General features: G+C 38.1%; 1 protein-coding gene across 1 annotated transcript; it reads left to right on the top strand.

Annotated features, from left to right (window-relative positions):
- The first annotated feature begins 1,518 nt into the window (after nt 1–1,518).
- Nucleotides 1,519–22,964, top strand: LOC113428418 (lipase member M-like). The gene is made up of 9 exons (XM_087965870.1): nt 1,519–1,620; nt 2,565–2,682; nt 3,504–3,693; nt 6,043–6,152; nt 8,957–9,093; nt 10,996–11,142; nt 14,482–14,553; nt 20,222–20,287; nt 22,727–22,964. The coding sequence occupies exons 1-9, from the start codon at nt 1,519–1,521 to the stop codon at nt 22,961–22,963; spliced, it is 1,179 nt and encodes a 392-aa protein (XP_087821996.1). The 3' UTR covers nt 22,964.
- Nucleotides 22,965–25,179: the final 2,215 nt, after the last annotated feature.

Here is a 25,179-nt window from a genome sequence, read left to right as displayed (position 1 = left end):
ATTACTTATTTATTTATTACTAAGAAAGAGGTTATGGGATGAAAAGTACTATATTTCTTAACTGAGGAGAACAGATTATGAAATTGTTTATAATCTGGGATGAAGGTGGGAAGTCACTTTCTTAAACCCTGGGAGGAAAAAAAACTCCAGAGAAGCTCTTGAAGACAGGAAGTCTAGTCCTGCCAAGAATGTAATAAGGGTAAACGGACAGGCAGTTTCTGTAAGCAACAACACCAGAATGTAAGAAATGCCTTCCTTACAGGATTGGGCTTGTAAAGTGGAAAAAAACAAAAGGAGATTTTTCTTTAAAACCGATTCTCTGAACTGCTTAGAAAGTTAACAACCAGTTCTAGAGAATAGGTGTGAGTTGGTAGAATCCCATTTGTAAAAGGAGGTTTTAAAAAATAAAATATATTTTCTATTTTTAAAAGGTTAGGCCCAACAATTCTATAGTTTTAATTACTTCCTTCTTTCTTTTTGCAGGGTTCATTGCTTTGGCGATCCTGCCCCACTTCTCTGAAAGAGTGAAATTATTTTTAGGCCTCACACCTGGCTATACTCTGAATGGTACAAGTGGGACGCTTCGGTACTTTAAAGAAGGAATAAAAAAGCTCTATGCCAGGGGGGTCAAACTCAAGGCCTGTGGGCTGGATCCGGCCCACGGTGTGCTTAGATCTGGCCAGTGGTGGTATTCAAAATTTTTTACTATCGGTTCTGTGGGCGTGGCTTGGTGGTGTGGCCATGTGACTGGGTGGGCGTGGCTTTTTTGCAGCCCCCACCCATTTTTGGGAGCTTCTTAGCCACAGAGGAGCCTCTGGGGGGCCGTTTGGACTTTTTTCTGACAATTTCATAAGGAGAAAATATTACTTATTTATTTATTACTAAGAAAGAGGTTATGGGATGAAAAGAACTATATTTCCTAACTGAGGAGAACAGATTATGAAATTGTTTGTAATCTGGGATGAAGGTGGGAAGTCACTTGCTTAAAGTGGGGAGTCTTTTTTCTTTCTCCTTCTTCCTGTTTTCTGTTTTTGTACTATCTGAACTGTTATTTTTTAAATCTTCATAAAAAATTGCAAGAGGGAGAGGGGAGGGAGAATGGTCGCCAAAACACTTCTTCACTCTTTTCTAATGTAATGGAAAATGGATGAACTGGGGTATTATGTTTTCCACATTCTGAGGTATTGAAAAATTTAAACTGATTTAAATCAAGGTCTTCTCCTTGGATTATTTTCTATTTATTTTAATAATATTTTCTTAATTATATTTAAATTATGTTTGTACTTTAAATAAGATTTTTGCAAAATCAGTTTTAATTTACTGAGTATTGTAGACCAGTTAATCTGCAAGGCGTGCCTAGGAAATGCCAGATAATACAAGTGAACAAATTGTTTTAGCTGTGAAAATAATATGGCCAAGGCTTTGGGAAAACTCCTAATGCCTACCTGAAAAAATCCTGAAAATGTTTAGACATTTAAATTATAATTTTAAAGCATAATGATTTTCCAGATAGGTGGGATGTGGCTGTTTCTGGCAATGGCATGCTTAATCCAGCAGTCTACAAATTCAGAAGAATCTTTCAAAAGAAGACATTTGAATCCCGAAGGATTCATGACAATTGTAAGTTGTTTCATATTCAAACAAATTCTTCTTCTTCTTCTTCTTCTTCTTCTTCTTCTTCTTCTTCTTCTTCTTCTTCTTCTTCTTCTTCTTCTTCTTCTTCTTCTCTCTTCTTCTTCTTCTTCTTCTTCTTCTTCTTCTTCTCTTCCTCTCTTCCTCCTCCTCCTCCTCCTCCTCCTCCTCCTCCTCCTCCTCCTCCTCCTCCTTCTCCTCCTCCTCCTCCTTCTTCTTCTTCTTCTTCTTCTTCTTCTTGTTCCTCCTTCTTCTCCCTCCTCCTCCGCCTCCTGCTGCTCTAGCTCCTCCTCTTCCTCCTACTCCTCTTCTTCAGATGAAATTCTAGCAAGCAGTAACCAAAGTATCTTTGGACTGGCCCTTTGGCATATTGGCAACTTTGGTATAAGAATAATTCTACATTGGTGCAGCTGCCTCTTCCTGCAGAACTGTGTACAACCGCAGCTTCCAGGTGTACCCAAAGGCTATTTTAGGTAGGGGCATCCCAGCAGGTTAACTCTGCAGTTATGAAGATATATCTTTCAAAAGTCAGAGATTTCTTTGCCAGGTAGGGCATATGAGCCAAAGCTCAGTCAAAGTTGACTGGCTATGATTTATAATTTCACCTTAACCAATGTTAAAATGTAGATAAAAATCATAGCTAGCCATCATTAAGAAGAAGCAGTCTTAAGGTGTAATTAATTTCGCATGTTCCATCAGGATTAGTTTTTCCAGAACTGTTAACTCACTAAATCTGAAAATGAAGCCACATAATTATATGAAGGGTCCTTGGTACTCTCTGAGTTTGGTTCTTGGTTGTCAGGGGATAATTTTGTGTGTTTTGACTTATTAAATATATTTTTATTGGTCAATGTCCCAAATAAACTTCTGTCTGTCTGGCAAAAATATATACACCTTACATCTTGAACAAGAATTTATTATTTCATTTGCAGGCTGAAATTATCCAATATTGGGGATATCCCAGTGAAGAGTATCAAATTCGGACTGATGATGCTTATTACCTTCAGCTAAACAGAATTCCTCATGGAAAATACTGTCCCCAGAATGAAGGTAGCTCTTCAATGTGAGATTTCCACATCTGAATTGCTTACATACTTCATATATAGGCATACACACGGTCATGGAAATCTTGCTCTGCCTTCCAGGGAGGAAAATAGAAAGCTCCTGTTTTTAGCTTTGACTGGAAAAGAGCCTCTGCTGGATTTTTGTTTGAGACATAGCTACTCAGCTAGCATGTGGTATTTCCTTTTGCAAAAATCATGTAGCTGTTAGTGGTATATTATGATGGGTAGTTCAGTCAAGGATTCCTTTGAACTTGTGGAACCAAAGAAATGATCGGTTCCTCTTTAGGGTGAGTTACGCTGAACTGGGCTGTGTCCATACCCCTTCTGGATTATGCAGGTGGAACATGTATGGCTGGATTCAAGAGGTAGTTAAGGTTTCTCTGAGGGGGACAGTTCAATACCACTTGCCTTGAAAGAGGTTTAGTGGTTTCTCTTTGAAAGGGACCATTCTTTAATCTTCAGAACTTTCACTTCATCTCCAATCTTAGTCTAGTTGCCAATTTTAAGAAAATCTGTTAAGATAGTAATAGAGTGTCCATTGCAGAGGATCTTAGGGGAAGTAAATTATTTTCATTTACTGTACATTGGATTGCCTTTGAGCACAGCCTTTGAGCACAGCACATCAGTTGGAAGTTGCAACTGTTACACAGTGTGGTACCCTGACTGCTACTTATGGTATGGTTTTATATATTGAATCTAATATGCGTGGGTAAAAGTTATATTTTACCATTTGAATCCAGGAAGCTACATAACCTTGTACTTATAGATAACATACAATAAATCATGTATTCTTGGATTCTTTTGCAGGAATTGTTTTATTGGTACATGGTTTTCTGTTGGAAGGGAGATGTTGGATTGCAAATCTTCCTAGCAACAGCCTGGGATTTTTTCTAGCAGATGCTGGCTATGATGTCTGGATAATAAATCTCAGAGGGACCACATGGTCTAGGAGACACAAGGAATTTTCAATTTACCAGCAAGAGTTCTGGAATTTCAGGTAAATTTCAAGGAGAGTTGAATTTTAGTAATAATTTGTTTCTGGAACTATACACTTTGATATGGCTCAAGGGCTAAACAATAAATAAAGAGAGAGAGAGGTAAATTCCAAGAAGAGTTGATAGTGAAATTATTATTAGGAAATATTAGGAAAATTGTTTTAAGGTGAATGTAAATGAAGAATAAATATTTGCATATTGTATCTTATTTTCTTTAACCACAATATATTTCCATTCTTATTCTCTTAATTTAAAAGGTTTGGGTTTTTGGGAAAAAAGAACAGAATGTAGGGAGAAAAAAGATAAGTCAATTTCAATTTGTTTAAGAGATCATGGGTGAATTTTTGAATATCACATCACATTTTGTTAGATTAAGATTAGACTAAGTTAAATACAATGTCACTGAACAGTGTGGAATGGTGGACTTGGGGAAAAGGGTTGAACAGAGGAACATTTATTTTTAATAAGGGGGTCAGATGTGTGGTGATTCTCACATTGTGAATCTTTGAACTATAAGCGACAGGTTCTCATGAGGAAATTTTAAGCTAGTGGACTAAAAGGAAAACTTGAAATGTAATCACCCTAGTGCTCTTTGGTCTTCTTTTCACCTTATTGGGTCACACCAGGATGTTCCTTTTGTGAATATATTCAAAGATACACTATCTAGTCACTTGATTCCAGGGGTGTTTGTGAAGGAGAGATCCCATTCTTCTATGCGGTGGGGTGCCACAGGATTCAATGCATTCTCCTGTCTTTTTTAGCTTCTGCATAAGGCCATTGACTGACTCAACTGTCACCATGGGGTGAGGTATCATCAATATGCTTATGATACCCAATTATATATCTCTACCCCATTGAAAATTAAGCAATGCCATGAACTGTAAGGATCTGGATGAGAAAAGGCTTCAGCTGAACCATGGCAAAACTGAGTGGCTCTGGAATTGGGGGCCCAATGGTTCTAGGTCTAGGCCATCATTGGCATTGGATGGGATTGCACTTTTCTACAGTGACCCATTGCATTATCTAGGGGTCATCTTACACTCATGTTTCCTTCTGCTCACCACTCCTGCTCAATGAGCAGATGACAGTCATACTTAAGAAGGTGTTTGCTCAGCTATAATTTGTGCATCCTGCATACACTCTCTCTCATGATCTCATCCCCTCCAGATTTGACTACTGCATTGTGCTCTACGTAGGACTGTTCTTGAAGAATACCCAGAGACTTCAGCTGGTTTTGAATGCTGCAGCATGAGCCAATATGTGTACTCCTAGGACAGAACGCATTACACTTCTGCTCTGCAAGCTGCATTGGTTGCCAGTTTGCTTGCAAGTCCAATTCAAGGTCCCAGTTTAACCTTCTAAGCCCCTCATGGCATGGGACTGTCTTGTTTGAGATACTGACTCTCCTTTGTTATATCAGCCTGTCTCATCAGTTCCACCAGAGAAGACATGCTATGGGTACCATCAGCTAGGGATTAGTAGATGTGCCTTCTCTGCCATGACGGCCACATTACTGAAAATATTTTCCATGAAATTAGATTAGCTGCATCCCTTTTGACATTACTGATCTCCCTCAAGATCTGCTTATGTTGTCAGAGCTCCCAGGGAACCAGAAACTTACTTTGATGTCTCTATTCTTATCCTTCCTCTGTCCATGGTGTTCTATATTAACATACTCCAAAAGCTGAAATCTGATTGGTCCACACGGACCGCATCCCGACTGGTCTACTGAACGGCCGTGATTGACTTCCTAAGAATCAACCGCGATTGGCCGAGCTGATCGCGGGAGATTCAAAGTCCTGTCATTGGCCGACAAGCCGCGAGCAATCCCTATATGAAGGGCTGCCACGGCTCCAAGATCTTGTACAGATCTTAACATAAAATAAAGAGCTTGAAGTGCACTGGTCTCGCGTCTCTTTTGTACCCGATCTAACACATGGTTTGCATTTTTGTTTTTATAATATTTTTTAAATGTGTATTTTATAGTTTTATATATTTAATATCTGTTATTTATTTCATTGTTGTATGCCATCTAAAGTTGCTTATGGCAATATGGATGGCTACACTGATTTCATTTAAAAAATAAAAACAGAATATTATCCCCAGGGTCCAGTTTTACATTCCTGTGATTTTCAATTTTTAGAATGCCTCATCATCACTATCACCAACACCAGAGCAAATCTACTTTGAAATATTATTTGTTAAAATGGGGAAAACTGAAGCCTCTATGGAGTAATTGTACTTTCAAGTTGGTGAGCCCATGATCAGTGAGCTGTGATCAGGGGCTTTGACACTAATGTCCACAGATAGCAGCATAGGGAATAAACTTACAGGTGTATTTTGTGTTACAGCTTTCATGAAATGGCAATTTATGATATACCAGCTGCAATAAACTTCATCCTACAGAAAACAGGACAAGATTCTTTATACTATATTGGCTATTCACAAGGAGCATCATTAGGTATTATTAATGAAGAATATACTTTTGGGATCATGTTATAATAAAACTGTTTTTTTTCTCTCTCTACCAACCAAGGATCCAGGGTTCCCTCTTCAACTGTGATGAGCAAAAGCAAGAAAACAACTATGTACTTTTGTTTGTTTTCATTCACATTAACTTACAATATCCAATCGGGGTCGGAAACAAAGATTTACTGGGACACATATGTATTTGCCTTCACATCAGCCTATATCACAACACATTCTCCATCCGCATCTCTGTTATGAAATGTTATCAACATTTATCCTAGTTAAGGACCATTGACCATTAAGGCTTCTATGAGGATGGCTGTCAAGAATTTATAAATGCCATTTGAGCCAATACAGAGTAGGCCTTCATTTCATACCTAATGGAGGAAAGCACTTAACTGAAGTTGAGATGTGCCTCTTTTTCTCCACATAACTTATTCTAAAACTTTTTATGGCTTTGGCTTTTCTCACATTCTGCTTCCTAGTTCACTCCTATTTTTTAATTCTTCTGCTATGTGTCCCTAGATGTGGGAGCTTTTCACACAATGGTGGTAAGGTTGGAAACCAGTTCCAAAATACTTTTCTGATAGTAAATAGTATTCTTCTCAAAATAAAAAAGAATTTTCCCCCTAGATGAAAAAGAAGGGAGTGTCATCATATTGCTCTCCAAATTTATCTTTAGACTTCATATTCTTGGCATCCTTGGTGCTCTCTGAACTTGGTGGTTTTCTTGTAGATGTTTCTTCACCAGACTAGGGAATGTCATCAGTGCAATCTACTACTGAGACTTCTGATTTGAAATCTGAATACCATCAGAATTCTTCCTTGCTAGTATAACCAGCATCTCATAAATCTTGCTGAGTTGTGATCTGAGAGAATTATTCTCAGAATTAACTATTTCCAGTCTGGATAACTATTGGAAAACCTTCTGACATTAATTCTAACATACCATTACTCTTACTAGGGAAGAAACTTGCCTTGGACCCTTAATGTCACACCCCTTGATACACCATTGACAACCAAACATTTCACCAACACTGCATTCTAATATAGGAATCAAATTGGTCTTCATCAGGACAAATCTACTGCCTAGATTAGTTTACCACACAGTCATTCAGCTGACAGAACAACTAGTCCACTTCAATCATTGCCGACTGCCACAGTGTTCTGTCCTAGACTTCCTTAGAAAGCATAAAACACAATCTTAGTTCCGGCAAAACCTCTTTTATTTCCACAGCTGTGAATTACATTCATTCACAGCCTGCAAGGCTTCACAAACAGTTTTTCAGGGGAATGTTTACAAACACCCACCTTATCATACGAGAACTAATTGCCAAATGCAGGGCAAGGCCACACTTGAGGCAGAGTCAAACAGAAATTTTCAAAGCTTGAATCAACCAGACAAACTAACTGCTTCCTGCAAAAGCTCACATACCGTCTGCGCCTCATTTATATCCTATGGTAGTGGCTAATCATCTCCGAGGTATGGCCTTACTCCTAAGTCGACCCTGCTTTCTCAATTGTTCTTCTCTTCTGGTAGCCCTACACATGTGCAAGCTGGGAACCAGTTCCAAAACCTCCCCCACCTCACTGCTGTCTGAGTCTGAAGACCGCTGCTGACTGCCAGCCTGCCCTGGCCTTATCTCTGCCTCTGATGCAGAGCCCTCGTCCGAGCCTTCCTCAGTCTCCAAGACTAGCCCAGGTTCCTCCCAACCTCCTCACTACTGTCCGACTTTGCTGCCAGATCCATCAATGGCTGGCAGGCCACAACATACAGCTCCTTGGTAACTTCCAGGGTAGCTTGGTAGCTTCCCTGGTTCCTGCAATCTCTCTCCTTTTCTTACTAGGTGCTTTACTAGATTATTGGATTTCAGTGCTTATGGCTAAATATAACAGTAGATGGACAGGTAACAGGAAAAGTGTTAATATATGGTATTTTTGTGTTGTTCATTGTTTGTAAATGTGCTTAGGTTATAAGAGCTCTTATATGGAGTTAATTGATGGGGCTTTTCTGACAAATACAGGGCATATTCAAGAGTTCTTCATCCAGCTGTTTAAAAGTTCATATTCTAAGTATTTCTCTCCCTTATCAAGGATGCTCAGGTGGAGGCAATGTTTTAACTTGTTTGTTTATCCATATACTTGTTTAGCATCCCGCCTTTATCATTTTTACAAATAACACAATGGAGAACATATCCAATACACTTTCCTTATTCTATTTTCCCCACAACAACAACCCTCTGAGGTGGGTTGTTCTGAGAGAAAGTAACTGGCCCAAGGTCACCCAGACAAATTTTATGGCTAAAGTGGGATTTGAACTCACTTTCTACCCTGTTGCCTTATTCATCAGACCAAACTGGCTTTCTTTAACTGGCATTAAATTAAGTTGGGAGAGAGGGAGCTATAAATAGAGAAATTCTTTAAGATTTAAAATTGGAAGGGCAGCAAAGGTTGCATTTACTTGGAACTGAGGAACAATTATTTCTCCTTTTCATAAAAAATGTTCCCTATATCAGGATTAGGTTTTTCGCTCGTGCGCTGCATGATCATAGGGACATTCAAAGCAGGATACCAAGAAGGAAGGCGATATGTAAATTTTCACCATTCCTCATCAGTTATCTCATTCATACTAATTTAACCATCTCTTTATTCCAATCTGGGAATGTGAAGAAGTCAATAATTTATAATTTATTTATTAGGGGAGGGGGGAGAATTTCTCAAAAGGAGGGATAAGCAGAAGTTAAAGTTATAGCATTCATGTATCCTAATTTTCTCCTGCTTCTTTTCATTTTGCAGGTTTCATTACTTTTGGGATCCTTCCCTACCTCTCTGACAGAGTGAAGCTGTATATAGCCCTGAACCCACCCTACACCCTGGAAGATACTGCTGGGTTGCTCGATATACTTTCAAAAATTCCACGTGAACTGAGAGAAGTAGGTATTTATTGATTTAGTTCCTTTACCTGTATTCTGCCATCTCTAGCTTTAAGTGACTAGCCTAACATGATCTTAATGCCCCAACTCTGTATGTCAGGCTTATTGTTAATAAACAATTCTGAATATTAATGGTAACTAGACAACCTGGGACAACCTGTATTGGGTCATGGTCAAGGCTGACCAGCAGGGCAGAAGCAGAAAGGGACTGGCGAAGAGTGTGAGGGAGTCAACCTAAGCAGCTTGCGAACTCTCCAGTGACTTACTCCCTGAAAGCTACCCAAGAAAGAAGCTGCAAGGCCAAACCCCCAGCTGGGTTCTCACAGTTAACCATGGTCACGTGATCCTCACTGATTTTCCCCCTGCAAGAATCTTTGGCTTTCCCATTGATTTGTGGGAAGATGTCAGGGAATGTTGTAAATGAGGATCATGTGTCATCATTTCAGAGCTACTTCTTTCCCAAAACAGAGAAACAGAGTGACCCCAAGCAGGCAAAAAGAAGTGAGAGCAGGATCGATATCCAACTTCCTGTAAGCTTTGCCATTAAATTTCATTTTGAAAAACTGATGGTGAGCATCCGAAACCAACCTTCCTCCCTCCCTCCCTCCTTCCCTCCCTCTGTATCTTCCATCCTTTCTTAGTTTCCTCCTTCCCTCCCTCCATTCTTTTCCCCTCCCCTCTCCTCCCTTCCCCTTCCCAACAGACAAGTAAGTGGTTGCTACTAGGTGAAGGTGGAAGCAAGGGGTTTGAAAATGAGGATCACATAACAGCATTTAAGTAGCTGCAGCCCTGAAGCCTGTACAGCAGGGGTCTACAAACTTGACAGCTTTAAGACTTGTGGACTACAACCAGCATTACTACCAATTCAGTGATTACATTTTGCGTGCATGTACAGTAACCCTAGGATGTGCTGCCCAGACAGCTGAAAAGTGCTGAATGCAGGTGCGCAGCGTTCGAAAAGCCTCTTTTTCAGGGATGGGATTCTGCCAATTCACACCTATTTGCTAGAACCGGTTGTTAACATTCTAAGCAGTTCGGAGAATCGGTTGTTAGAAGAAATCTCCTTTTATTTTTTTCCACTTTACTGGCCTAATCCTGTAAGGAAGGCAGGAAGGAAACATTCTGGTGTTGCTTACAGAAACTGCCTCTCCGTTGACCCTTATTACATTCTTGGCAGGACTAGACTTCCTGTCTCAGGAACTTCTCTGGAGTTTTTTTCCCCCCCTCCTTTGCTGGTACTTTGCTTATGTGGAGTGACCACTCAAAGTTACAGTGGCACTGAAAAAAGTGACTTATGACCCCTTTTCACACTTACGACTGTTGCAGCATCCCCACAGTCATGAGAGGCCAGGTGAGGAGATGTGTGCCTCGATGTAAGTGATATTGAGTTGGCCACACCCAGCCAGTCACATGACCACCAAGCCACACCCACCAATAAGTCACGCCTATAGAACCGGTTGTTAAAAAATTTGAATCCCACCCCTGCTTTTTTCCCCTGCCTTTTCAACCTCAGCTGTGCCGCACAAAGCAGGAAATAAAGGACAGGTACCAGCCTGTGCGGGCGGGTGACAGAACCGGTTCAGCGTCTGCTGCTCTTCAGAGCCACTGGTTCAATAGAGCCGGGCAGAACCGGTAACATCCCACCCCTGACTACAACTCCCAGAATTCCTCCTCCAGTCATGTCAGCTCGGGAATCCTGGGACCTGAAGTCCACAAGTCTTAAACTTGCCAAGCTGCTATACAGCTTTCTCAAATATGATTCCCTTGGGAATAATAGGGACTTCATTTGATAATTTAGTCCAACTGAGGTATGTTTGTTGTCAATGTTTTGCTCTGTTAAAGGTTGCAGAAACAATAGTTTTAATAGTGTGTAGCTAAAATATAGCCATTTTTATTTTACAGCTAATATGGGGCACTAAAGAACTTTGCTTTGTTAGTAAGAGACTAAAAACCATGCTGGCCTATGCATGCAGCTATCCAGTAATTGACAAGCTTTGTGTCCTGTTCGCTTCCTTTTCAGGAGTAATTAATGTTAAAAACCTAAACATAGTAAGTAAATTCTATTTTTATTTAGACTTTCTACAAAGGAAGTAAGTGTTAACCAAATGAGATCAGGAAACCAATGTCCCACTGGAAGACTAGGATATAATTTAACAACAGTATATCTCAACACTTGGTAGCTTGACAGACTCCCAGAAATCAAGATTGAAAAACACTGCTGTAGCAGAATCTTCAGCAGAAGGTCCACCTGTGTTTTTCCTTCCCCTCTCCAGGGAGTCAAAGAAGCTTGGGGGAATCTTTCTGAGTCACTTTCATGCATCCATATTTTTTTCTCCACTTGCTGTTTTTCTAACCACTTCTGGCTGCTTTCTTAACTTCATCATCATCATGGCTCCCTACAAGAGAGGAAGAAGTACAAAAAGAAATCCACAATGAGTAAAATATATACTTACAGCAACATCCCCTCACATACTGTATGGTGTTTTTTTTTTTAAAAAAAAAAAAAAAACTAGTCATTAATCTAGGACATTTCCAACTTCTATTTTGAAGATATCTTTTCTCCATCCATACTGATAGTCTTTGTTTAACAACCATGATTGGGACCAGCAACTTGGTTGTTATTTAACCATTGCTAAGTGATATCACAACTGCATTTACATTCTTACTTCAACTTTCCTTTGCTTTCCAAACTTCTTAAAGTCACTTTTTTTATCACTGGCAAAACTGCAAATGAGGCAATTGCTAAACAAGAACTATGCGTATTTAGATTTTCTCAGTGTAATGACTAGAGCACATAATCTTGAAACTTTTGCTTTCAGGCAATCAATTTTCTTAGAACATTAACTGCCAAGGCCAAGCCCAGTGATAACACAGCAAAATCCTATCCAGTACAATATTTTATTTGTTTATGCCTAATAGACAGAATCTTGCCAAACTAAAATTATATATTTTCTATCTATTAGGTATATCCTGAGATATTCTACTTTGTAGCTGCCCTTAATTCCTTTAGTCCTGCCCCATCCAGCTTGGGACTGTTCAGCCTCTTAATCTGGGTCTCTCTGTGTATTCTGCTTCCCCTCCCTTGGGATTCATACAAGCCTTCTATTAATTTATCTATTTATTTATTTATGAAGAATGAATTAGATAACAAATATAATTAGAACATGATTATGATTACATGAAATGGGTACGAATAAAAGGGGATATTAGGACTGGTAGGCATGTTGGTGCACTTGGACTTCCTTTCCATCCCATTGAGTCCCACAGCCTCCACCTCCTCTCCTGTCACTTACATTTTTGCTAAATCTCCTTCTGGAATCAAGCACTATGGAGTTTTGGAGCCCCGGAGTTCATACTGGGGAAAGAGGGTAGATAAGTCTGTCCCTAGACCTCCCTGTGTGTGTTCCTGTCTTGGAAGCAGGCAGAGTGTAGGGAGTGGCTGCAATGAATGGTGGCTTCCAGAAGGAGATTTACAAAAAGGCTATCCGGTAAATAAGGATGGGGAAGAAGGAGTGGGGCCCAGCAGGGTCAAGAGCCAAGTCCCTTGGTGACCCAGTGAGGCAAGAAATCAGCCCAAGGCCTTCTAGATCCTGGCAGAGTAGAAATGGGAGGGAAGAAAAATATGCAGGATGGATGCTGCAGCATCTCTCTATTTGCTTGCCTGATTTTTGTTCACATAACCATAGTTCATTGCAGTGGTCATAAGTCCCCCCATTCAACTCCATTACAATCCTGAAAAATACAAATAATAATGGTCTTGGTCTATCATAATAAAAATGTCTTTCTGGGGGATTTACTCAGCTCCAAAAGCTTTAGACAATACATACAGTTCTCAGCCCCTCATAGTATTTCTCTCCTTAAATAATCCTGTGATAGTTTCATCTAAAAGTTAGCAATTGGCCTAAAGCTAACCACTGAACTTCCTGTCTGATGCTGAACCTGATCTCTGCTGTAACCAGAGCCTACAGTCAGGGGTGACAGCAAGAAGCTAAGGGAGCTGAGATGCATACAATTATACAACTCAAGTCCTATCCCTTTGTAATCACCTACAACATAATGTACTTTAAAAAACCAATGCACCAACAACACTGCTACCCTTCAAAAAGACCTTGACTATGTGACAGAATGGTCAAAGAAGTGGCAACTTCAAATCTGAACCAAAAAATGCTCATTGGCAAAAATAAAATAAAATCAGAACATAAAATACAAGCTGGATGGACACAACCTTGTAGACAACACTCACTCTGTCAAGGACCTTGGATTACTCATCTGTAATGATCTAAGTGTCAGAGCCCCCTGTAACAATATTGCCAAAAAGGCATTAAGAGTTGTTAACCTAATGCTGCATAACTTTTTCTCTGATAATATTGTACTGCCAACTAAAGCATATAAAACATTTGCTAGACCAATTCTTGAATACAGCTCATCTGTCTGGAACCCACACTGCATATCAGACATTAATACAATTGTGAGAATCCAGAGATATTTCACAAGAAGAGTCCTTCACTCTTTTGTTTGCAACAGAATACCTCATACCACCAGACTTGAAAATTTGGGCATAGAAAACTTAGAACTACACCGCCTTTGCTCTGACCTAAGCATAGTACACAAATTTATCTGCTACAATTTTCTACCTGTCAATGACTACTTCAGCTTCAATCACAATACATGAGCACAAAATAGATACAAACTTAAGCGCTAAAATCGACTGCAGAGTTGGCAATGCCTGGAATGTACTACCTGATTCTGTGGTTTCTTCCCCAAACCCCCAAAACTTTACCCTTAGATTGTCTACTGTTGATATCACCCCATTCCTAAGAGGTCTGTAAGGGGCATGCATAAGCGTACCAATGTGCCTACCATCCCTGTCCTAATGCCTCCCTTTTATTTGTACCTATTTCATGTAATCCTAATTATGTTCTAATTATACTTGTTATCTAATACATGCTTGACAAAATATATAAATAAAATAGATAGATAGATAGATAGATAGATAGATAGATAGATAGATAGATAGATAGATAGATAGATAGACAGACAGTCGCACCCTTCATTATGACCCACACGGCACCACACTGCTAATGCCCAGCCTGCACTTTGAGACAGAATAAAGATATCATCATTAACCAATATTTATAGTTGAGCTAAGGATAAGTTGATCTGAGTCCGCTTGTCTAGTCCGAAATCGGAATAATAACGTCACGTGTGTTCTTCCACAGACAACATAAGGCAGATTAATTATGTTGTGTCTTTTGTATTGCTAAAATGGATAACCACTTAAATATTTTGCAAACCCTCTCCTGTTTCTATTTTATAACGTGAAACAATAAAAAAAATCTCTTCATATATTTCCTTTGTGTATAAATTTAAATTCTTTTTGTTTTGCAGAGTCGGATGGATGTATATGCTGCAACAAATCCTGATTATTCATCTGTAAAAACCTTGACTCACTGGATTCAGGTAAAATATGAATTTCATTTGTAAGTTACTTTTGAGGCAAATAAAAATTGAGACGTTATTTAACTAAGTGGTTGGTATAGGTACAAAAGACATGATTATTTACTGGATTATGTAATTTTAACACCTTTTCCTGTCTGTCCTTGGAAAACAAAATGTTGTGGTATAGAGTCCCCTTCACCACATTGTGGTGTACTGTACCTTGATCCAGGAACATGGCTATCTAAGTCTCCTTTTCCTTGCAGCTCTTAGACATAACATCAAATATCAAATGATTTGATATTTAATTTTAAAAACAAAATAAAATTGGAGCCAATGCAATGTTTCTACTTCTAATGCATTTCTGGGAAATCCAAATAAGATAATAGAACAACCATTTCATTAAGTATGTAAAATTTATATTTACCAACAAAAAAGGGAGACTAGTATAGATCTATTTAGCTCTTGACAGTTAGCCATACCCTTCTAGTATTCGAACCCAGGCTACTTACATATTAGGTCAGAAGTTTCCAAATTTGGCAACTTGTGGACTTCCGCTTCCAGAATTCCTCAGCCAGCATATGCATAGGAATTCTGGTAGTTGTAGTTCACAAGTTTTAAAATTGCTGTTCTGCCCAAGACTTCCTGGGACTGTAATTAAGCACACACTTAGTCCAAACAACTCTTGTTTTATTTCAACGCTGGAATTATGTTCATTCCCAGCCTGTAATGAGTCCCAAACAGTCTCTCAAGGTAAGCACCCACTTTTATCTCCTTTGAATTGCTACAACTAAAGTGCCAAATTAACTGTAAAAAGCTAAACAATGTACAAAGTCCACACAGAGGTTCAAGGTTTAATCTGAACACAGTGAATGACTTTGCTTCCTGCAAAGTTTCTCTACCTTTGCACTTCCTTTATATCTTATGGGCTTAGGCCTTACTCCCGAGTCGCCCCTTTTGTCTTAGCTGCTCTTACCTTCTGGCAGCTTTGCACACACGCACACTGGGAACAGGCTCCCCTTGTTCCTCTGCCTCACTGCTGCAAGATTCTGGAGGCTCTGGAGTCAGCACCTAACTCCCAGATGATCCTGGCCCCATCTCTCTATCGGACACAGGACTGTCATCCGAGTCCCCCCCCCCCAGACTCCGAGACTGGTCCCTGTTCTTCCCCACTGTCTGATTCTGCTGCCGTCTGCACAGGTTGCTAGTGAACCACAACAATTGCCAAATTTGGGATCCCTGTATTAGGTAGATGTATTAATCTCTAAGTCACAAGTTATGCTTTCTTTGTTGGCTATACCAGGGGAGAGATTGTTTTTTATAAGGGAAACCTGGTCTACCCAAATACGGGACAGAGCATACTGCTTCTGCTTTTGCCTTTCAGTCTCAATCCAGGAGCCTTTGCAGGAAGTCGCTTTTGTGACAAACTATTTTTGTGATAAATTTATATTTACATTAATGGTTTGGGCCTGGGAGACAAAACTCTCCTGAGTTATATGCATGTTTTTTGTTTTTTTGTTTTTTCTGGTTATTTAAGGACCTGTTTTTATTGCTTTTGATTTCATTGTACACTGCCCAGGGCCACAATTGAGAGATAGGTAGCTATATAAATTTGATAAATAAAAATAAATATACTTAAACCTACATCTTGACATTTTTACAATATAAATAAATTTTCAAAATCTAGGAGGAAATTATTTCCTAAAACCATTCTTTCATTATACTTAGCCTTGTAGAAGCCTGTTCAGAACCAGTCTAAAGTACTGCTAGTTTTCCAAGAAGTTTTATTTTTTATTTAAGATTAAGATTTCACTCTACATTTTTGGTCAGTTCCTTTTATGAGTTTTGCATATAGCGATTTGAAATTTATTACCTGTATTACTTATTTAATAAAATAAAATAAAAAGTAGCAATATTTTTCTTTCTGTAAAATTGCAGATTTTACAGAAAACCTTTTTTTTAATAAAAAATTTATTTGGGTTTTCACAAAACATAATACAAGGAAAATTCCTTTTTTTGAGAATAGCATGGTCCCGGGTTATCACTTCTCCACACAGACACAAATTCTATTTCATTTTCATCTTTGTGTTCTATTCCATATCTTATTACTATTTTAACATTTTCTCAATAATTTTTCCCTTCCCTTAGTTTTCTCAATCTTACTTTTAATTATCTCATTCCTTCCTAGATTCAATTATATATATATATATATATCTTTTTCTAAGTTTCAATATCTTTCTAGTCATTATATTTATACTTTTGTCTATCCTGTCTCAATTTCATATTTTCTTTTCTCATTATACAAAAATTTTCCCTGTAATTACTAATTGGAGTATGACACCTTTTTATCTTTTAATTTTTATCCATTCAACTCTTAATTAAACTTCAATTTATGCCTTTACAGTTATAACATTCAATATAATTTGGAATCTCATCTGGGCTTGTAGCCTAGACTTTCTGGTTTCAGATTTAAATTTGGGGCAGCATTGCTGTGCCAGAATGGTTTTTTCTTCATCCTGATTGGTTGGGAGTCTTGGTCTGTGTTTATTGGTCTCGGAGTTTGCTGTGTTCTGCTTGATGGGTGTCTCTGATATCTTCTGTCTGTTTTTTGGCTCTTTTTGTATCTTGATTGGCTGGCAGCATTGTGTTACTTTAATGGAGGCCTTTAGTGCAGCTTGGCTTCGGGTAAATGGACGGCTATCATTAGTTAGGAAGCTGGGTTTCGTCTGGGTGCCTGGTTGGGGTGTGTTTGAGCTGGAGGTATCAGGGGGATCTGTTTGTGCCCAGGTGTTTGCCTGGCTTGTGGTGTGGAGATTTTTTGTTTGTGAGTGCAGGCTTCCAAATGATTGACAGCCTGGTGGAATCATCTCTTCTGTTCATGCTTTCTGGTCTTTTTTCAATCTCTATGGCTTCTCTGATGACTCTGTGGCTAGAGTTTTCCATAGTGGCCAGGGTTTTGGTGCCATTGAAGTTGATGCTATGACCTGTAGCTTCCGTGTGTTGGACTAGTGAGGAAGTGTGTTCCAGCTTTTTGACTGCATTTTTGTGTTCATCCAGGCGGGTACTTATTCTTCTATTGGTCTGTCCAATGTATGTGGCCGGGCATGATGCACAGGGGACTTCGTATATGCCTTGGTTTTCCAGGTCAATTTTATCTTTGGGGTTGCTAAGGATGGCTGCTATTTTTCTGTCTGTTTTGAAGGCAGTCCTGATGTGATGTCTGTGTAGTACCTTACTAATTTTGTCTGTAGTACCTCTTATGTAGGGCAGGACAGCTGTTCCATAGGTCTGTTCATCTTCTGGGTCTCTATTATGTTTCAGTGTGTTTTTGTGGATCAAGCTGGTGATTTTGCTTTTGTGGAAGCCGTTAGGAAGCCGCTTCCTAACTAATGATAGCCGTCCATTTACCCGAAGCCAAGCTGCACTAAAGGCCTCCATTAAAGTAACACAATGCTGCCAGCCAATCAAGATACAAAAAGAGCCAAAAAACAGACAGAAGATATCAGAGACACCCATCAAGCAGAACACAGCAAACTCCGAGACCAATAAACACAGACCAAGACTCCCAACCAATCAGGATGAAGAAAAACTTCATTCTGGCACAGCAATAGGCTGCCCCAAATTTAAATCTGAAACCACTGTAAAAGTCTGACCCACAGACGGACACAATACAGAAGCCTGATGATGGCAGATGAGATTCTGCTGAAACGTTGCTACAACTTTAAAAGAACTACAATGACGTGGAAAATACCCGAACCAAGCCGAACACCATACATGTAAGTACCGCGAAAACTTAAGAAAACAAATATATATATATATATATATATATATATATATATATATATATATATATATATATATATAAAACAATAATAAATAAAATACTTATTCTATTCCAATTCAGCTCTATCATTAATGTTAGTTATAATCTTTTACATCTTTAACATTTCTTTTCAATAGGGTATCATACTTCTAGAAACACTAATATTTCCAAATTTTTTACATGTTTCTTTCATATTCCTCTTCACTTAATTTTTTATAACACATTTATAATAATTAAAATGTTCCCCTCCTTTCCTAATTTCATTCTCTCATTCTCTTTATTTCATTTATTTATTAAACATTCCATTCCATTACAATGAGTATTTTATCTGTCATTTTAATCACACTTGTTTCATATTTTCAAAGTTCATTTCTATTTCTAATATAACAATACTATCTTATGTACCCTTGCAGAATCCCCCTTTCAATTAAGTTTTCACCCATTATCTCTGTATCTTCTAAATAGGCTTATACCCTTAATCCTTGTACATTTTCCCTGTTTCTCTATGTCCTGTTTCTGTCCTTTATAATTTCTTTTCCTTTCCCTCTTCCTCCTCTTCTCCCCTTCCCTTTTTGACCCCTTCTCTCTCTAATTCTGATTCTCTCTTCTGTAATCCTCTCTTCTGTTTCTTCCTAATGTTGTAATTACTTTTCAAACTATTCTTTTTTTAGGTTGTTTTTTCAAATCTTAAATTTTTCACTCTCTTTCCCCCCTTTCCTTTCTTTTCCCCACATAGAAGTACTTGGTCATTGAAGATGGCTTCTTCTTTGTCCTGCCCTTCTTGTTCTACAGGCATTTCTTCTTGTTTCTCATAGTTCAGGATCTCCATTTCTAAAAATTGAAATATGAAGCCAAAAGAACCTCTTCCTTCTTGTGCATCTTCTTTCTGTTTTTTAAGTTTCATTCTCAATTCTTCCAAGAGTGATACCATTTTAAAAACTTTTAAACAACCACCTGATTAATTTTAGTCCTTTAGTTTCAATAGCAAAAAATCCAAATATCACCAAGTAATCCAAATAATCCAAAGCTGTTTCTTCTTGCTTCTTTTTTCCACTTTCTCTTCCTGGAGTTCTCTTATCTCGTTACAAAGTTTCAGTTAAAATGTATCTTTTAGGAATCTTGTTAAAGTTTCACTGTTAATTCCTTTTACTTCCAGGTGGTCTCCTCCATTTTTCCAGATCCCACCTTTTTGTTTTTTTCCCCTTCTTTTAAAAGTTTTTGAGAATCCAGAAATCTTTATTATCCCTTTGACATTTTATTTTCAGCTTAAATACCTGTTAATGTCAAAGTGGATTTTTACTGATTTCTTGTTTAAATCTCTTAGTTCTCAATATAGGGAAGAAAAGAAAAAAACACGAATCCTTCCCTTCCCTCTCTCATTCGCCGCTTCAAAGTCTTCTTTGGGAACAACGTTGTTCTTTATAATTCAAATTCCAGGGTACCTTATATTGTTGCTTTTTCAGTTCGACCTGGTCAACCAAAACTTTCTCTTCTTATCTTCCTTCTGTACATTCTTTTCTGGTTGAGTTCTTCTTTGAGGTGGCCATTTCTGACCACCGCTGCAACCGCCTTCGAGAAAGGGAGTAATGGCCAGCTGGAGAGGAGAGATGTGACTCTCCTCAACCCCGCTGGCGGTCTCCCCCTTCTTCAACACCTCTACGGGGTGGCTTAGCACTGAAACCAGCTGGCTAAGGGCGCTCCAGTGGCGAGCATAGATCGAAACTGCGCACGATTGCAGATTTCGGTCTGTCGCTGAAGAAGCTCAAACTGGTGTTCAGAAAATCTTGTGTATATATCTGAAGGTCTATCATGTTAATATATTTCAAAACCAATATTTAAATTTGGAATAATATTTTAATTTCCCTTTAGGTTGTACATTCTGTGGAATTTAAATACTATGACTATGGTTATAAGAACATGGAAGTATACAACATGGTAAGAAAAAAATATGATGGTGATAGGTATTTGTCATTTTTTTTAACGATTGTTGACTTCCTCTAACTTATCCTACAGCTATGAATACTTCAAAACTAAACAAGCAAAATTACTTGAGATGTGAATTATACAAGTGTATGTAAACATGTAGATATTTATATCCTTCCATTTTGTGGGGGAAGGCAAGAGGGGTAGCTATCCATCTTTCAGACAACATAATCATCTCCTGAGTCTTACAGAGGACACTGGTAATGTCCTGATGGAGCTTCAAGTAAGCAGAGTCCCACTTCTCAATTTGACCATACAATTTCTTTAGGAGAAGCTGCCTGAAACCCTACATTTAACCAGGATGGTCTTAATGATCATTATGGCCACAGGTAAAGCAGTGTACTGGGGCCCCTACAACAAATATTCACAGGAATAAAAATGTTAATGGTCAATAAAATTAAACATATATTTGCATAGTATATGTATAATATATTTATATGATCCAAGGTGCATTGAAGGGTTAACATGCACAGATTAGTATTAGGCCCCTATGCTCGCAGGGCCCATGGGCAACTGCCCATCAGGCCCATGCATTAAGACAGCCCTGCATTTAACCTTCCTTTCTTTATCTCAAAGCGAATTAAATATTTTTTTCTGTTTCTTCCTGCTTTATTTGAATTCAAAAACTGTAAAAAAAAAATTCAAGTGGTAGAGCCTTAGAACAGTAATACCACCATAGAACTGGAGCAGAGCAGCAATCCATGGACAAAAAAATGTGGTGGTAACTCCATTTTCCATCCACCAGGATTCCTGGCTACTTCTCCTTAGCTATGGTACAGAAAGGTAAAATTGATATAGTTCTCTCCATACTCCAGTCCTGTGGATAGATAGATATTCAGTATTGAGAGCAAAGGATGCATAAAGCTCATAGCAATAGTTCCAGTTGCAACCTTACTATAAAAAAGAAGTAATGGTGCTTTTCTAGAGAAGGACTATATAACCCTGGTTTGAACTGCACACTGCAGTTTGTTGAAGGGTTTAACCTCAAAGGAGGTAGTCTTAGAAAGGGAATGGACAGGTAGAAAGTAAAATATCTGATTAGACCTCATTTGAACTTCAAACCGAAGATCAGTTACTACAGGTAGAATACCTGATATACAGTAATCTAACAGGTCATCTCAGGTCATGAGACCCACTTTTCAGTGGTGGGATTCAACTTTTATTTTCCACCAGTTCTGTGGGCGTGACTTGGTGCACGTGCTTGGCGCATGCATGTATGCTTCATGCACGCAGAGGGTTTGATACTCACCTTCTGCAATCCTACACTCTCCCTGTGTCTTCAACAGCTGTCTGTGCAAAGCAGCTGAGCTTCAAAACCAAGAAACCAAGATCAGTATAGAGGCAGGGAGGGTGGAAGGGCCCAGCAGTTGATCGTCGTAGAAAACCGGCTCGCTCACAGATGATCCTCAGAGCTACCAGTTTGACCGAACTGGTCCAAACTGGTAGAATACCACCACTGAGCCTTTCAGTGGGGAATAGGACAAATAGAGGCTGACAAAAAGACATTCCCTACTATGACATTCCTCCCTTGGAACTTGCTCTCCCAAAGTGAGGATGGTTCCTTTGCTGGTAAAAAGTTTGGACAACTGTTAACATGTATAACCATCAGGGACTGAGGAACAGGGTTGGGTTGCAATGTATTTTTTCTAGGTAATCAACAGTAAAATGCTAACATGATGAATATTGATCCATTGTGGAAAGTTTTCACAATTGCCTTCAGAATTATACTTTTATAATTTATTCTGTTTCTAATATATTTATAGTAAACCATCTAGACTGTTAAGACTAAATAAGTCCTTGATAATCAGTTAATCAATCTCACATACACTCAGAGAAGAAGTAATGATGCCATATTTCCCCAAAGAAGACCTCAGGTCTCTCGTTGTAAATAATTTTCCAGCCTGTTTAAACTTCAGTATCCCCCAAGAGCACCAGACATTTTTCATGGCTCAGTTAATAGCAGCATAACATTTAATGTCTTGATTGACCATCCCTCTCCTACCTGTGTAGTCTTGTGGCTAGATAATGATCCTTTAATTTTGGATGTTAGCTTTCCTTAAACCTCTAAAATGAAGGCAGCATCATTTGATTGCAAGACCATAGAAGGAGGAGATGGAAAGCTTTTACTATTAATAGCTATTAGCTATTAAACAAAGCTATCAATGAAATCCTCTTGGTGTTGCTATCTTCCACCTTTTTGGATGCCACTAGTTTGCAGTAGGTCATGTACTGGTCATAGCCCTGTTGTGATTGGCATGTAATTCTGACAGATGCCTATACCATGGGTTTAAGTAGTTGTAAACACTCCATGAATCCATTGGACAACTTCTCTGCACACTGGAAGTGAGTCCCAAATCACATTCTTTTTTTTCCTCCTCTTTTCCTCCACAGACAACACCTCCATTTTATAAAATAGAAGATGTTACTGTGCCAGTAGCCGTGTGGAGTGGAGAAAAAGATACTATTGTAACCAAAAAGAATACTGAATCATTGCTTGCTCACATCACTCATTTAGTTTTCTATAAGGATATTCCTGACTGGACCCATTCTGATCCAGTCGTGGGTCTGGATGCTCCACGACGCTTGTATCCCGATGTGCTTGAATTGATGCAGAAGTACAAGGATTAATATCAGGGTTGGAGTTTCTGGGGAAAACAACATCTCAATCACTTACCTGTATCTTGAAAGAATCTAGATTTTTAAACTGAGGTGATTAAAAACCCTATTAGACATATCCTTTGCGTATTTTCCAACATTAAAGTAAATCTTTCAAGTTTTCTATTATTTCTCTAGTTCACTCCTTTGCTTCCTTGCATATTTTACAGAAATCCATTACTGTAAGTTTTTGGAGCAGGTTGTCAACCATCAAGAGAGATCAGACTAGGAAACCAATAGGATGTAGGTCAGTATGTCCAAATCTCTGTGTACTTCAGCCTCCCTCCTTTTATCTTTGGATAAGATAAGTCTGTCTGTGATGTTTACTCACACTGCTTTCTTATCCCCATCTCAGGTCCCCTTTTATCTGACCATTGCTTTGTTGTTGTTTTGTTCTTTCTGTCCTCCAAGGCCATTCTCTTTCCTCTCTGAATCCATTAAAAAAAATAATTGTGTTTAGGTTTAGGGTTAGAACAACACACAAGACCAAAGAAGGGATAGAAGAAAAGAGAAAAGAAGGAAAATTAAATATGACTTTTAAAATCTGGACAATTGGGAAAACAAACAATTGACAAATTAAAAGACTATAAAATACTAAAGAATTTTAAAAATTATAAACTTAGGGTTCTTGGAGACAACTATGAGAATGATTAAGTTTCACTAATAACTGGATTGGTGGGAGTGTTTATTGAGTCATTGGAATTACAGAGGTATATTGAGTAATTGTTTACTGAATTGAATTAAAATTGATTACTAGGACTAATAAAGGACTATTAAGAAATAATTTTGATGCTTAAAAATATGCATGAAACTATAAAAAACAATAAGGAGACAAGGGGAGTGCCTAAAAATAAAGATGAGTGTAGAAGGCCTTAAACAATTGGGGGGGAAAGAGGAACAAGATATCTGGAAAATAGATAAGAAGTTAGAAGAAGCAGTGGAAGAGAAAAATCAAAGTGAGATGCAAGAAAAAAAGGTAATGGAGAGAAAGGACTGATAAGTTGGAATCAAGTAGATAACATTTAAAAAGCTTATAACAGAATAGAGGAAAAGAGGAAAATCTCTCCAAGAAAGGAAAAGTTCAGAGAAAAACAAAAATCTCTTTAAAAAAATGATGGGTATTCAAAAGATGCAGCAAAATGAGATAAAGGGCAACTCAAAAGGAATATTTAGTGGGCATAAAAAAACTATAAGTTTCCAAGAGAGATAAAGAAAAAGGTGACTAAAAAGTTAACAAATGATGGAACTCGAAAGAGACCAAGAGATGATGGATAGTGATAAAATAAACTAGTAAAATGGAGTTGTAGAAAATATAAAATAGGGGAATCAATAGCATAGTATATACAAATAGAAAAATAGAATTTACTTTATTTAAATATAAGTTAAGGGTAGAAAGTGGAAGTTTAGGATTAGGGAATTTAATTGTATTACTAATATTAACAGTGTGTCAAAATATATTGTGAATGTCAAACTTTTAAGGATCAGAAATTGTAAGGAATTGAAGATATAATCCTGGGATCGATTAAATACTGTTAATATGTGGATTGATTAGTAATGTTGGATATTTAGGATATTGAAAGCATGGTGGAAAAATGAGTAATTTTAAAATATCAAATATAAGATAAAGGATAATAAATAATGGTGAAAAGAAATGTTATGTATGCTTAAATGAACCAATGGGAAAAATAAGAAAGAATAGAAATTGAAATAAGAGGGGAACAATAATACACATATTTTAATACAACAAGATATATGTAATAACAAGAGGGAGGTCTAGAAATTGAATGGCGGTAGTTTTAGATATGTTTAAATAACATAAAACAATGAAAATGAAATGTAATTGTTAGGGATAACATTGTTTTACCCTAACTGTTTTGGGTAAAGATAATAAAATGATGAATCATGGTTTGTCAGATAAAGTGTATGTGACTTTAAGCTAAAGGAATGTAATTAAGGGTGCAGCTGTAAAAGTACTATATAAGCAGCAAGGCACTCTCTGGCTCTTACTGGCTGGCTTATTGAAGACTGCATTCTTGCTGAAACGGGGAGTGAAGAAGTGTGTTGATATTTCTCAACGGAGAGAAGATTGGACTGATTTATTGTAAGTGTACTGACATTGGCTATTCAACACGGACTTTGCAAATAGAGTATCCCTGACAAGACTTGACTGAAATTCATATATGACTACT

Source organism: Notechis scutatus, chromosome 4 (genome assembly GCF_049901735.1).
Source record: "Notechis scutatus isolate UNSWTSFEM ecotype Mainland chromosome 4, rNotScu1.2, whole genome shotgun sequence".
Lineage (NCBI taxonomy): Eukaryota > Metazoa > Chordata > Lepidosauria > Squamata > Elapidae > Notechis > Notechis scutatus.
Note: the sequence above shows the minus strand (reverse complement) of the source record. Positions and strands in the feature narration are given on the sequence as shown.

Coding starts and splice junctions, on each gene's coding strand:
- LOC113428418 (XM_087965870.1), top strand. CDS start 1,519: ATGTGGCTGTTTCTGGCAATGGCATGCTTAATCCAGCAGTCTACAAAT. Junction 1,621..2,564: donor CCGAAGGATTCATGACAATT/GTAAGTTGTTTC, acceptor TTTCATTTGCAG/GCTGAAATTATCCAATATTG. Junction 3,694..6,042: donor CAAGAGTTCTGGAATTTCAG/GTAAATTTCAAG, acceptor TTTGTGTTACAG/CTTTCATGAAATGGCAATTT.